Source organism: Podarcis muralis, chromosome 2, assembly GCF_964188315.1.
Source record: "Podarcis muralis chromosome 2, rPodMur119.hap1.1, whole genome shotgun sequence".
Lineage (NCBI taxonomy): Eukaryota > Metazoa > Chordata > Lepidosauria > Squamata > Lacertidae > Podarcis > Podarcis muralis.
Genome location: NC_135656.1, coordinates 44,156,999 through 44,170,034, shown reverse-complemented (window position 1 = coordinate 44,170,034; position 13,036 = coordinate 44,156,999). Strand labels below are relative to the sequence as shown.

At 45.3% G+C, this 13,036-nt stretch overlaps 1 protein-coding gene across 4 annotated transcripts; it reads left to right on the top strand.

Moving 5' to 3' along the window:
* The first annotated feature begins 2,194 nt into the window (after positions 1–2,194).
* FBXW9 (F-box and WD repeat domain containing 9) lies at positions 2,195–12,995 on the top strand. Of its 4 annotated transcripts, none has more exons than XM_028717367.2 (11): positions 2,195–2,349; positions 3,884–4,318; positions 5,615–5,754; positions 7,005–7,133; positions 8,198–8,310; positions 9,027–9,118; positions 9,693–9,841; positions 10,826–10,939; positions 11,520–11,609; positions 12,132–12,197; positions 12,412–12,995. In XM_028717367.2, exons 2-11 carry the CDS (start codon positions 3,886–3,888, stop codon positions 12,484–12,486), a joined length of 1,401 nt encoding a protein of 466 aa, XP_028573200.1. In that variant the 5' UTR covers positions 2,195–2,349; positions 3,884–3,885; the 3' UTR covers positions 12,487–12,995. The 4 variants fall into 4 exon arrangements, 3 of the variants coding, with proteins under 3 accessions (XP_028573200.1, XP_028573199.1, XP_028573204.1); XM_028717366.2 differs by having other exon boundaries at positions 5,612–5,754; XR_003705181.2 differs by lacking the exon at positions 12,412–12,995 and having other exon boundaries at positions 5,612–5,754; positions 10,826–10,972; positions 12,132–12,180.
* Positions 12,996–13,036: the final 41 nt, after the last annotated feature.

The window sequence follows — 13,036 nt, the reverse complement described above, 5'->3', positions numbered from 1 at the left end:
GAAAGTGTGTTTTGACTATACAATACACAAATTTGGCTTTATGCACTAGGTCCATGATATAACCCGTATAAGTTGAAACTTAATTAAGTCTTTACTAACACTTCTATTGGCCTGCTCTATTATGAGGGTAGTACTTCTGACATTACTTGGGAAGCTGAAAACCCTCTTCTAGTTGGATTTAATAGAATTTTCAAATTGTCACAATGCCAACTTTTATATTGGTAGAATGATTATATACCCATTAGCTCAGAAGTGCACCAGTGTTATGTGGGATGATGTAATTGTATTTCCACCACATATAAATATCCCAAAGTGACATCATTAATTCGTGATTTACCTTGGTGTGCTTCCTCTAATCCTTAGTTGTATGTCTTTGCCAATAAAGGCTGAAGCTGCTTAAATCCCTTTGGCTTTATTGGCCAGCACCTTGAATTGAGTCCAGGTCAACAGGAAATCAATGCAGATTCTCAACAAACTTTTCAGAAAAGGGCAGGTTAGAAAGGCAGTTTCCTGAGAAATCCATATCTACATTGAATTCTAGGGGCGTGACTGACTTGCAGTCCTTTTGAAACAGCATAAGGTATTAACTATTCCTGGCAAGCCTAGTGGGCTTCGGTAGGAGAGAATGGTAAAAGATCTGTTCCCATTCTAAATATACAGTAAAAAGGTAAAGGTACCCCTGCCCCTACGGGCCAGTCTTGACAGACTCTAGGGTTGTGCGCCCATCTCACTCAAGAGGCCGGGGGCCAGCGCTGTCTGGAGACACTTCCGGGTCATGTGGCCAGCATGACATCGCTGCTCTGGCGAGCCAGAGCCGCACACGGAAACGCCGTTTACCTTCCCGCTTGTAAGCGGTCCCTATTTATCTACTTGCACCTGGGGGTGCTTTCGAACTGCTAGGTTGGCAGGCGCTGGGACTGAACGACGGGAGCGCACCCCGCCGCAGGGATTCGAACCGCCGACCTTTCGATCGGCAAGCCCTAGGCGCTGAGGCTTTTACCCACAGCGCCACCTGTGTCCCTAAAATATACAGTAACTGTCATTAAAAAAGGGACATGGGTGCGCCAGAAGCACCTTAGTCATGCCGGCCACATGACCCGGAAAAACTGCGAAGCGGACAAACACCGGCTCCTTCAGCCTGTAAAGCGAGATGAGCGCCACAACCCGAGTCATTTGCGACTCGACTTAACTGTCAGGGGTCCCTTTACCTATCATTAAAAAGCTTGTGTTGTTAATTAATATACTACTATTGAGTTATTAGTATGGCTAACAGTAGTAATTCACTTTTCTGAACAAGTTCTTCCTCACTGGTGAATAACATGTTCAGAAAATTAGACCTTGATGCTTAAGGGCTTTTGGGAAGTTCTCTTGACATAAGCTCCGTTACATTTTTATTTACCAGTGTGAAGTACTGTGTGTACATTATCCAGTTCCCATTTTCTTAGTTCAAAAGATCTGACACCAGCATATTGGGCATGTTCACACATTGCACTGAACACTGGTGCAAGCTGTATGCGGAAGAGTGCACATTTGTTCCTTTGTCCAGCTCAACTAGTGTGCACATGTACTGTACACTCATTGATTGCAAACGTCCCTATTGGCTCATACTAAAATTTGCTAATTAGAACATGTCACTCAAACGCATGTCAGTTTGTAGTTTAAAAATACATTGCCCCACGTTGGGCAAGAGATTCCTGCATTGCAGAGGATTGGACTCTTACCCTCGTGGTCCCTTCCAACTCTACAGTTCTATGATGAAAACAACTATTTCAAAACTTTATGAATGGCTGCAGTTGCCTTATATTATTTAAAACCTAGTCTGAAGACATGTTCTTAATCTTGTCTTTTGAGCTGTCCATGTTTGTCTTACTAACCATTAGCAAATCGCGGCCAGTTACGGCAAAGGAATAAACTAAGCTTACAAGATAGTACTATAACTACTCGGACAATACTGAAATGGCGATCCTGTGCTCTTACGTGCCTACTAAGAGGGAAGCCAGGCCTTCCTTTGACACGCCTAAGCGGCCTCGACCTGATCCCGTTGACAGGAGGCAGCTGCCGCTGCGCGAAAACGCCGCTTTAGCAGCCCTGGGTTGCTCCGCGGCCCCTGACTCCAACACGCCGCAGTGGTCCCGAAGGCAGCGCGGAGCCGCCTGGCCTGAAATGGTCGGACTCGGCAGAGAGCCGGGCTTCTGACGTCACTACGCCGCGCCGGAAGTGTTTTCTCCTTGGAGACGAGACGCGAGAAGGCGGCGGCTCAGCCCTGTCAGGATCCTGGAGAGGCTGCCCTGACTCCATGATACTCGCCGCTCCGCTTTGGGAGAAAGGTCGAGGCAGCTCGGCCCACGGGTGAGAGGGGGCCATGGGGCAGAAAGGAGGCAGGAAAGCACCGCGGGGTGGAAGGAGGGCGGGCGGGCGTCGGTCTCCGCCAGCCTTTTCCATGGCTTCCGGGGCGGGTGTGACTCCTGCGCTGCTTATGGGATTACCTGCGAGTTGGATTTGGCATTTCTCTTTGCACCTGCCTGCAACGTCCTCTTGCTTTGCCTCCCGGACTTCTGCAGGATGATTCTTGGATTGGGAAGCGGAAATAATAATTCCTCCTCCACTTGCTTATCATCTCTATTACTTAGGAAAGAGAACATGGCTCCTTTCCGACCTGTCAGTGCGAAAAAGGGGCGATAGTGTGCTCTGCCCCCAATTTCCTTATCCACATGCAGGTTCTGCTGTATAAAACAATACAGCTACGTAAGAACATGAATCATTCCCAAAATATAATTGTAAACGAGCCTCTTGCATATTTTATAATGCCATCCTTCATCCATAGATCTCAGGGCGATTCACAAAGTATATACCTCAATGAGAGGGGCGTGAGTTTGTGTTTGCTGGGTAATCTCATTTATATTAGGTCTAATTTGAAACAAACACATCTCATCAACACAAAGAAACCTTTCTCTTTTCTGATCTTTCAAATTTGTCAGAGTTGAAAATCCCTGTTCACTTCAATTTGTCGTGGAGAACTGCAGAAAAATAGCCAATGCTCTTGAAGAGAGGCATAGATACTGTTTCTGATTGTATATCCGTATATACTACACTACACTGAAATTTTAAAATGTTTCTTTGATAGTCCTTGAATCTTTCTGCCACACTTGCCGTCGTCTCCTGCCACACCTTTGAGAACCACTAAGCATAGATGTGGTGTAGTGGTCAGTGTATTGGACTAGGACCTTGGAGTCCAAGTTTAAAATCCCAACTCTGCCATGAAGCTCACTGGGAACTTTGGACCAGCCATTGTCTCAAAGCATAGCCTTCCTCACAGGGTTGTTGTGAGGATAAAATGGGGAGCTGGAGAGCCAACTTGAGCTCATTGGATTAAATGTACTAATAAAATAAGATCTTATTCTTCCAGTTGTCCATTTAGTTGTTGTTTTTTAAGAAGTTACACCTATGGTTTTGTGGATAAAAGCACAGACCTCATGTAAAAATATATTTTTTGCTTATACTTCATAGAACATCTGTTGTCCATTAAAAATAGTTGTACCCTTACTGAAAAATTATAGTGATAGTAGTAAAATACAGTCATACCTTGGATCCCAAAAGCCCTGGAACTCGGACGTTTTGACTCCCGAACACTGCAAACCTGGAAGTGATTGTTCTGGTTTGCAAACGTTTCTTTGGAACCCGAACATCTGATGGTGCTTCCGCAGCTTCTGATTGGCTGCAAGAGCTTTGTGCAGCCAATCAGAAGCTGCGATTTGGTTTTCAAACATTTTGGAAGTCAAATGGACTTCTGGAACAGTTTCTATTCGACTTCTGAGGTACAACTGTAGTATATGATTATAGATTTACATTTTACCATAGCTCTCACTTTTTGTTCTTGATCCAGGTATGGATGCTCCTCCTGATTCTTCTACTGAACACCAAGACTCTGATAATGATTCTGACACAGAGAGCAAAGCGGATCCAGATACCCAGGCCCAGGAATACATTGAACGTGTTCTTGGATCTTCAAGCCAGTCTAGTCAGGCATCCCAGTGCCTTCCTCCCACATCTCTCTCAGTAAGTGATAAGGCCCAAGTATCAGATCACAGGTCTCCTCCTCTGGAACTGAAAAAGTCTCCTGTTAGTGATGATACAGCTTCAGGGCTGTTATCTCTTCCTCTGGAGCTGATCTTGGAGATCTGTTCCTACCTGCAGCCCAGATTTGTCCTGGGTGTCCTTCCTTTGGTCTGCAAGACACTGAGGGACATTCTGCAGGATGAAGTCACTTGGAGAATTCGTCTGCTGAAGAGGATCGGCAGCAGCTATCCAGTTGTGGAAGGTGGGTTCCCTTTCTGCCTACCATGTTTTATTCTCTTGTTAACTCAAGTATGAACTAACCTTTCCAGATCAGCTTTGTCAATAATAAGATAATCACTGTTCTCAGACCTGCGTTCTAAAAGACACAGCACAAAAAGAAATGGGATTGGGCATGGAGGAGGAATAAAGCGAACTCATGTGTTCTTAGATGCCAAAGTTCTTACGGGGGTTTTTTTATGGCAGGGAGTAAACTCCTTGCAGCTGCTCCTTCTTTGGACAGTGGGTGGGGTCTGTTGGTCTCACTGGCTGTGTCCACTAGCAGAATCCAGAATATGCTGCCCTTCAACTCTGCTGTTCCAGGGCGACTGGCAACTGAAATCACTGTTATTTCAGATAGGGAGGCTGAAATGGATGGAAGTTAGTACAGTGGTACCTCGGGTTACAGACGATTCCGGTTACAGGTGCTTCCGGTTACAGACTCCACTAACCCAGAAATAGTACCTCAGATTAAGAACTTTACTTCAGGATGAGAACAGAAATTGCACGGTGGTGGCGGGAGGCCCCATTACCTAAAGTGGTACCTCAGGTTAAGAACAGTTTCAGGTTAAGAACGGACCTCCAGAATTAAGTTCTTAACCCGAGGTACCACTGTATTCCTGTGGGTTTTTAAACATTTTTCTATAAACATTTGTGGTGAAGTGTCTTCCTGCCCATTCTTGCTCTTAGATTCCATGCCTCTTTTGTTTCAAATTGAAAACCTGCCTTTAATTTTTAGAGAGTTACAGTTGAGCCCAGAATTGGGTGTAATGTTGACACCAAACTGATAGTGCTGAGTGCTGGTTCTGCAATTAAAGATAATGTCCTTTCAGTCTCCAAAGTTTTCCGAATTGATAAAACCCACTTTTATGGTTATATAACTACTGTTTTCTCTCTTTGAGGACACTTGTATGGAAAAGCAATGGATAATGTTGTAAATAAGATACAGTACAGTGGTACCTCGGGTTAAGAACTTAATTCGTTCCGGAGGTCCATTCTTAACGTGAAACTGTTCTTAACCTGAAGCACCACTTTAGCTAATGGGGCCTCCCACTGCTGCTGCGCCACTGCAGCGCAATTTCTGTTCGTATCCTGAAGCAAAGTTCTTAACCCAAGGTATTATTTCTGGGTTAACGCAGTCTGTAACCTGAAGTGTCTGTAACCTGAAGCGTCTGTAACCCAAGGTACCACTGTATATACATTTGCTTACCTTGCCTGAGTTTGTTCTGCAAAGCCCAAAGGAAGAATAGCATCTCTTTATGCCTTTTTCACGTCTCAGCAGATGATGCCTTTAACTGGCCAGCTGCCTGCATTGAACTAGAGGAGCACCTCCAACAATGGGCAGAAAATGGCAGGAACACAGAGCACTTTTCCCTTGCTGAGGGACACTTTGCATCAGTTGACTCTGTGCTGTTGCTCCAGGTAAAAGTCACATTTTCTGTGCCGCTTTTATTTGTACAATATTAAGGATTGATAGAGTCTGTGAACAAGCAGTCATGAAGTTAGGAGTGTGTTCTGAAATATTATTTTGTCATAACCTCTCTGTGATTACTCATCTGAGAAATCAGTCTTACAAAATTCATTCATCTAAATTGTCAGCAGAAGTTCCATTTCTTACACATTGCATTCCATTCCTTAGAAGAGAGGGCTGACTCTGGATTTAAACCTCTAAGACTGACAGTGGACATGGCATGAGCGGAACAATTTCAGCTCACTCAACAAAACTTTGCATCCTCCCCCAGTGCGCACCCCTAAATCTGCTTTGGAGGGTTGGGAGACCCCCAGAGCTAGAGGAGAAGGAGAGAGAAGTTGTTCCACTGCTCATGCAATAACTTTGTTGGTTACAACCCAGAATATTTTAGCTGGGAGGATTCATGGTCCGGTATGCTGAGTGGAGTACCAGCAATGGCATGCACCTAATCTACTTTTTTTTTCAAGTTAACATTTATGATTACAGTGTTCAGTTTGAAAATAATTATACAGTCAGTGGGTTGTGTCCAGTTGTGTTCTTCCACATAGGGAAGGTATGTGATCCAGCCGAGGCTTCCATGAATGGAGGGTAGGAAGAATTGTCCTGGTCTCCTCCCTCCATGCGCTGTTCTGGGGGTTCTCCGGCCCCGCCATCCCTGAGCCAATTTCAGTGGATGTGTGGGGTGAAGGGAGAAGCCCTGATGTGGAAGTCCTTGTGCATATCCTTCATGCAGAGGTGGTTTTTTGGTTTTTTTTAGTGCCTGCCTCTCAAGAAGGAAGGCCAGCAAATAGAAGGCTACATAGCCTCTTTCTGTTCTTCTTATGGAATAAATGCACACAGGGACAGATTTGTCTAAACTATTGATTGTATATTGTCTAGACTACATTATACAGCTCGATGATTAAGCCTCTTATGGGAAGAAACACTGGTTGTACTGGAACAGCGTCTTTAAGTTGATTTACGAGTTGATGTTGCTTCTACTAATACACGATTGACTGAAAGAAAAAGACTACTTCTGTGATTTATTTGTTTGCTTGTTCACACTCCTTACTCTGGAATAGTTGCTTTGGTGATACATTTTTGTATGACTTTGCAACGTGCCGGTGTATCACTACCCTGTATATTGTTTGTTGAAGTATCTTAAGAAGGAGGGACAGTGGCTCAGCTTTTACAGTAATCAGTTGTTTTTCATTGTATCCAGGGTGGGAAGCTCTGTGTCTCAGGTTCTCGGGACCGAAATGTCAATTTGTGGGACCTGAGAGAGCTAGGCAAAGCACCAGAAAAAGTGCTGGTGAAGGCACTGGGGACAGAGCGCAATGGCACACACAAGGTAACCAGAGTCTGGAGTCTATGGCCCCTAGGTCATGTAGTGGTAGTACTTTAATTCTATAATTATCCTATCCTGTAAATGTTTAATCCAGAAGCACTACTGTTGCTAACGTCTAGAACACTTAAATACACAGAAGATTAATGAGTAGCAGAAATAGCATATCAGCTCAAAATTTCCACACATACACCCCCCTCTGAAAGATTCAAGGCCAGTTCTCCCAGATCAATCTGTTTCTTACCTGGCACTGCCTTGCAGTGAGTGGCAGTTCTCCCACCGTATAACTGCTTCCCGTTGTTCTCACTCTTCTTAATATCAACACCCCCTCCTTTACACTACTAATTGTCCCAGCATTCTTTTACCTTTCCTGTCCCTTCAGAAAACACAGCATGTTAGTCTACAATAGACTGGTCGTCTGTTAGAAGTGTAAAAAGTTTTAAGTTGCCTCTCCAAATGGCCAACACCCTTTTGCATCTGGCCACACAGTAAATAGTTGTTATGAGAGGGAAGGGGGCTGGATAGTTGTTGTCTATCCTGGAGGAAAACTGGCCTATCCTGTGCAGGAAGGAGATGATATCTGAAGGCTGCACTTCTTCCCTGTCCCTTCTGATTAGAGAGCAGCAAGCCTTTATGAAAGGGAGAATATATTGAGGCACTTCTGTTCAGTGTATTCCACACTCAAAGATTCTGTAATGCAGAGCTGGACCAGTTGCTCCATTCTGAACTGCTGTTTCCTGACTTAGCAAAACCCAGTTTCACACACCCAAGCAGAGTTGTATTAGAAATGTCTGTCTTTTGAAAAGGGAAATCCTACAATTGTCCCCTATCCATGCTAGTCTGCTTTGCTGCATTCACCAGTTCAAGAGGATAGTAGAAATATGAACTATTCCTTTTTCATCTTCTGGAGAGAGTTAATTATTTGGGTCTGTCCATACCTTCTTGGGCTATCCTCTGCAGTAGGGCAAGATCACATGTTCTTTACATGTCACCAGAATGATAACCACAGTGTTACTAAACAAAGGACTGAAGCGCAGCAATGGCTCTTGCTTTTTCTTTGCACTGCATAGGGATGGGTTTGGTCACTGGCTGCAAGAGATGACCGTGTGTGCTCTGGCTCCTGGGACAGCACAGTGAAGCTGTGGGACATAGCTGCTAATGGACAACAGTGTGGAGAAATCAAGTAAGGTTGCCTCTGTGCTCTCCCCTGTGAATGGCGTAGCACTTGGGAGTGGCAGAACCTAGAGTTTTGCTACATGTTCAGCTGAGTATGATGCCTCATCGCAGTGTTCTGTGTTGAATCTGTGGGGGCATTATTTAGCAATGCTGATGCATGAGAGGTTTAGCTTGGCTGAAGGCCTTGTGCTGTTTAGGCAGAACAGAGTGTTGCTAAGGAGGATTAGAGGCAAGGGTGTGGGGTACGAAAACTTGCCTGTAAATCAGATGAGCAAAAAAGTGGAATCATGCAGGAACACTTTGCCCCTGTAGTAAAGGATTTAAGGTGTTGGTGACAGCACTGGGTACTCTAGACCTTCACTGATTTTGTTGTTGTTGTTTATTCATTATAGCCCAAGAGCTCACTAAAAAGCCAGATGAAGAGATTCAGAAAGAGCAAACAGGGGGAAAGTTGTGTGTTGCATATAGGAAAGAATTAGTTCTTCAGATTTGTGAGGTCAGGGGAGGCAGAAGTCTCAGCTAATGTGTGGCAGGCATTAAGAGGATGGTTGCTTCATCCTACAGGACGGCACAGAAGGCAGCAAAACGAGAACTAGCAAATCCCACTTCTAAATCCTATTGGTCTAGGTCTAAGGCTGAGCAGAGGTTGACTGACTTTCATGTATTATTTGAAGTGTGTGCTCTGGCCCTTCACCTGATTCTTCCCTTTATGTCTTTTTCTAGAGGAAAAGCAGCTGTGCTGTGCCTTTCATATCTGCCTGACATTCTAGTCACGGGAACCTATGACAAGAAGGTGTCAGTGTATGACCCTCGAGGTTAGTGTCACTTGTTTCCTGTGGGTACTGGTGCTTTGAGCTGCAACTGCCATGCTCACTTGCAAGCAGTCAGTGCCTATGGGGTGGCAGGCGTTTAGATAAGTTTGCTATCTCCTCTGAGGGAAGGAGAAGGGCTGGGGCAGGCAGCCAGGAAACCCAGCCAGATACCTCCATTCAGTTCACATAAGTGGCTAGCACGTAGCTGCTTCTGGCAGCCATCTTATCTAGAAAACTCTGTGCAATGAAATCGTGTTTTTTAACACTACTTGCTTAGGCTAGAAAAATATGACCTGCTTAAAGGAAATCCTTGCTGCTGTTCTACATCTAATCACTGCAATGGTTAACTTAGCCTCCTGCCCCAATATTTGCCAGGAGTAGGGAAGAGCTGGCTAGAGAGCACCCAGAAGCTCTGCTAGTTAGTTATTGCCCAATGAACATGACTTCAGCTGGAAGACTATGGCCTACAAGGGAGAGAGAATATCTGTGAGGTGCTTGCTGAATGAGGCATTTCTTTTGTGAGAACTTAGGTAAGTGCCTGGGCTCTGTTAAGGCATCTCTTGGTCCTCTCTCACAGCTGCACTGGCCCCAGTGAAGAGCCGCAAGCTTCATTCCAGTGCAGTCCTATCACTTGCAGCTGATGAGCGCTTCATTCTCTCTGGCAGTGAGGACCGAACACTGGTGTGTTTTGACAGGAGGGCCAACAGTGTCCTCCAGAGGCTACAGGTGAGCTACAGACTTTGACTCCCCTTTTTGTGCTGAGGATGGCCAAGAATTCCTTAGAAAGCAACTTAGAAAACCAGGATCTGTGGGTGTTCTCTCCAGAGTTTGTCAGGAGAATCCTTAATCCTGTGAGCTTGAGTGCTAGTTATTTCTGTATTAGTTGAAGGTCTGGGACTACAAACCAAATCCCAGGCTTTTACTTGTGTTCAGATTAGGTATGTTCTTGTGCTCAATAAAACTCAGAGGCTATATGGCTCAGGAAGCTACACATTCCAAGTTGAGGGACTTGAGTTTAGTGGGACCTTGATCTGGCCTCGCCCAAGTATTCTTTAACTTGGCATTGCTCTTGCCTGACCTTTACTCTCCTAAGTTTATACGGCAAGGCCATGTGGGAGACATTCCAGAGGGCGGTTTTTGCTTTACAGTCAGGCTGCATTCAGGCATTACATGAAACCACAGTTGCTTTAGCTGAGCCATGGTTTCGCATTATGAGCTTGCTCCCAGTTTGTTTGGGACTGGCAAACCAGGCTTTGAAAGCACAGACAGAAGCTCTGTGCTGACTGAATTCACAGAGTGGTTTGTCGGGGTCATTGTTTTGCCTGATGAGGCTGCTGTACCATGAAAATGGGAGTAGCTCTACCTCAAGCGAATATTCAAGGGTGAACTTTTGAAGCTTAGTGCTGAGCCAGATGGGAAACTAAAGGCAGAAAAGCAGCTCTAAACCATGGTTTGCTTGTTCATGTGGAAGCTCATGGTTAGCACAAACCATAGTTTTGCACTATGTTTGAACCTAGCCTCAGTTCTGCTAATTTTCCTTATTTAGGTTCAAGAATTTCGCCCCATATTTTAACTTGGCAAGTAACTTGGGGCACCTTTTTGTTTTCTACTTTAGCATACACAATCTATTTCACTTAGTTGAGCTATCTGCTTTACTTTAGTACAATACCTTGATTAATGCCAGTGACATTAGTTCCATTCTTTCCCTAGCTGGACTCTTACCTCCTCACCATGTCATACCATGGTGCTCAGCTATGGGCTGGAGACAACAATGGGCAGCTGTATGTCTTTGAAAACAAAGGAGGGTGTTTCCAGCACATCCGGGTACGCTGAGAAGTTGAATCGCGGAGAAATATGGTACTTCTCTAATCTCCACCCACGAAATTACTTGTGCTTTGCAAAGCATAGCCTAGCATAAGGTGTTGCTTTACAGTAGATTGTAGAGATATTTATAACACTGCTGGGATTCACCTTAGAAATCTCATGAGCTTTGACCATTTGGAGCCATTTTTCTTCTGCCAGTGTCACTTCTGAACCCAAATAAGCATGTTTTGCTGATAGTATATAAATCACTAGTGCCTAAAGGTAAAGGGACCCCTGACCATTAGGTCCAGTCGTGGCTGACTCTGGGGTTGCGGCGCTCATCTCGCTTTACTGGCCAAGGGAGCCGGTGTACAGCTTCCGGGTCATGTGGCCAATATGACTAAGCTGCTTCTGGCGAACCAGAGCAGCGCACAGAAACACCATTTACCTTCCCGCAGGAGCGGTACCTATTTATCTACTTGCACTTTGAGGTGCTTTCGAACTGCTAGTGCCTAACCAGTTGTAAAATAAGCAGCAGCAGCAGCATACTAGCATTTGTCTCTCATTCAAAGCATCACTCTGTTTTTGTTTTGTTCCACAGTATTTCGATGTGGGTCACCGCTCTCAGATCACGGGAATCCAACATTCACTGGGTGCACTTTACACAACTTCCACTGACAAGACACTGCGTGTAAGAATTGTGGTAGTGTTTAAGTTACAGGTCTGAACCACAGACAGGCCTAGGATACAGGGCTTCCCAATCCCATCCTTCACCTGTGGGGGCAAAGCAAAACTTGCCCTTTTTTCAGGCTGAAAGACAGAGCATGAAAGAGGAGTCTTCCTAGCTAAAGCAGCCAAACCCCTTGGCGTCTCCCACCAGCTGAGGGAGAACTAATAGCTTGGCATAGCCATGATAAAGGAAGGCCAGAGCCCGCACAAAGCTGTTTTCATACCAGGTTTCCATGTCCCCGATTGCAGACCAGTTGCTTCACAGTGCACTCCTGGTCTTTCTCAGTCACACAGGTCATTCTTTTGGAGGTTTTCTTACCAAATAGTTGCCTTGGTACAACACCCTTGTGACTCTGAACCAATTTGCTCTGTCCCATACACTATTTTCTCTACTTAGCCATTGTTTGTGTGGTACTGAAGCTCAACTTTCCATTTCATTAGATTTTAAGCTTCTATACCGTAACCTCTTGGATTTCTCTTCCAGATCCATGTTCCCACAGATCCGCCCAAGGTCATCTGTTCACACACACACAGCTGTGTGCTAAATGGGGTAAGGATTGTGGAGGTGCTCGTCAACCTAGTTACAGACTTTTTATATTGGCCCTGACCTGAGAAAGGGAGCAGGGGAGATTGTGGGAGAAAGTATCCATAGCTGTCTTTCTTATGTGGGGTTATGTGCTGGGGGCGGGGTGTTTTGGCTTCTGTGACTTTTGCTCACTGTACTTAGATTTCCTCCACCACCCACCCTTTCTCCTCTTTTTCAGATCAGTGTTGAAGGAAACATGGCCGTCGCTGCCTCTGGTGGCGTCTCTGTAGAAGTCTGGAAGCTCAGTGTGTGATCCACACTTGCAAACACAAGTGCCAAGTATCAGACAACCTGCCCCCAGGTTCCCAGTGCCCACTGAGTTGTTAGGTTTTTGTTTTGTCTGCTCTTTGGAGCTGTGAGGTTAGGGATGGAGGTTCAGCCTTTACTTGTCCCAGGTAGCTTGTAACCAAGAGTCATGCTCCTAAATTAGTGGACCTCTACATGTCCAAACCCTGTCAGCTGCTCAGTCCCATTTCTCTTGTGCTTATGCGCATGTACACATACTCCTCGTCCACTTGAGCTGTCACTGCCACACTCAGCCTTAAGGAGAGCAGCACCCCTGAGTGGCATGGTCAATGAAGAGAACTAGCTGGCCCTTTAGGTGAAAGGATATTATCCTAGAGGCACAGCTCCGAGCCTGAGGAATGTCAGCTCGAGGGGAAAGAGTTACAGGAACAAGGGAGGGCGGAGTTTCCCATCACCCTCTAGTCACCCAGTTCTGATCCATGTTTACAACTTTAAATTAAAGATGGCTGATCAGGAGTGATGGTGCCTTGTTTTGTTTCTCATGCAAGCAGCATTTT

Excerpts from the sequence above, each read along its gene's own strand:
- FBXW9 (XM_028717366.2), top strand. The coding sequence starts at position 3,886 with ATGGATGCTCCTCCTGATTCTTCTACTGAACACCAAGACTCTGATAAT. Across the intron at positions 5,755-7,004 it reads ACTCTGTGCTGTTGCTCCAG|GGTGGGAAGCTCTGTGTCTC; the intron begins GTAAAAGTCACA and ends CATTGTATCCAG. Across the intron at positions 10,940-11,519 it reads GGTGTTTCCAGCACATCCGG|TATTTCGATGTGGGTCACCG; the intron begins GTACGCTGAGAA and ends TTTGTTCCACAG.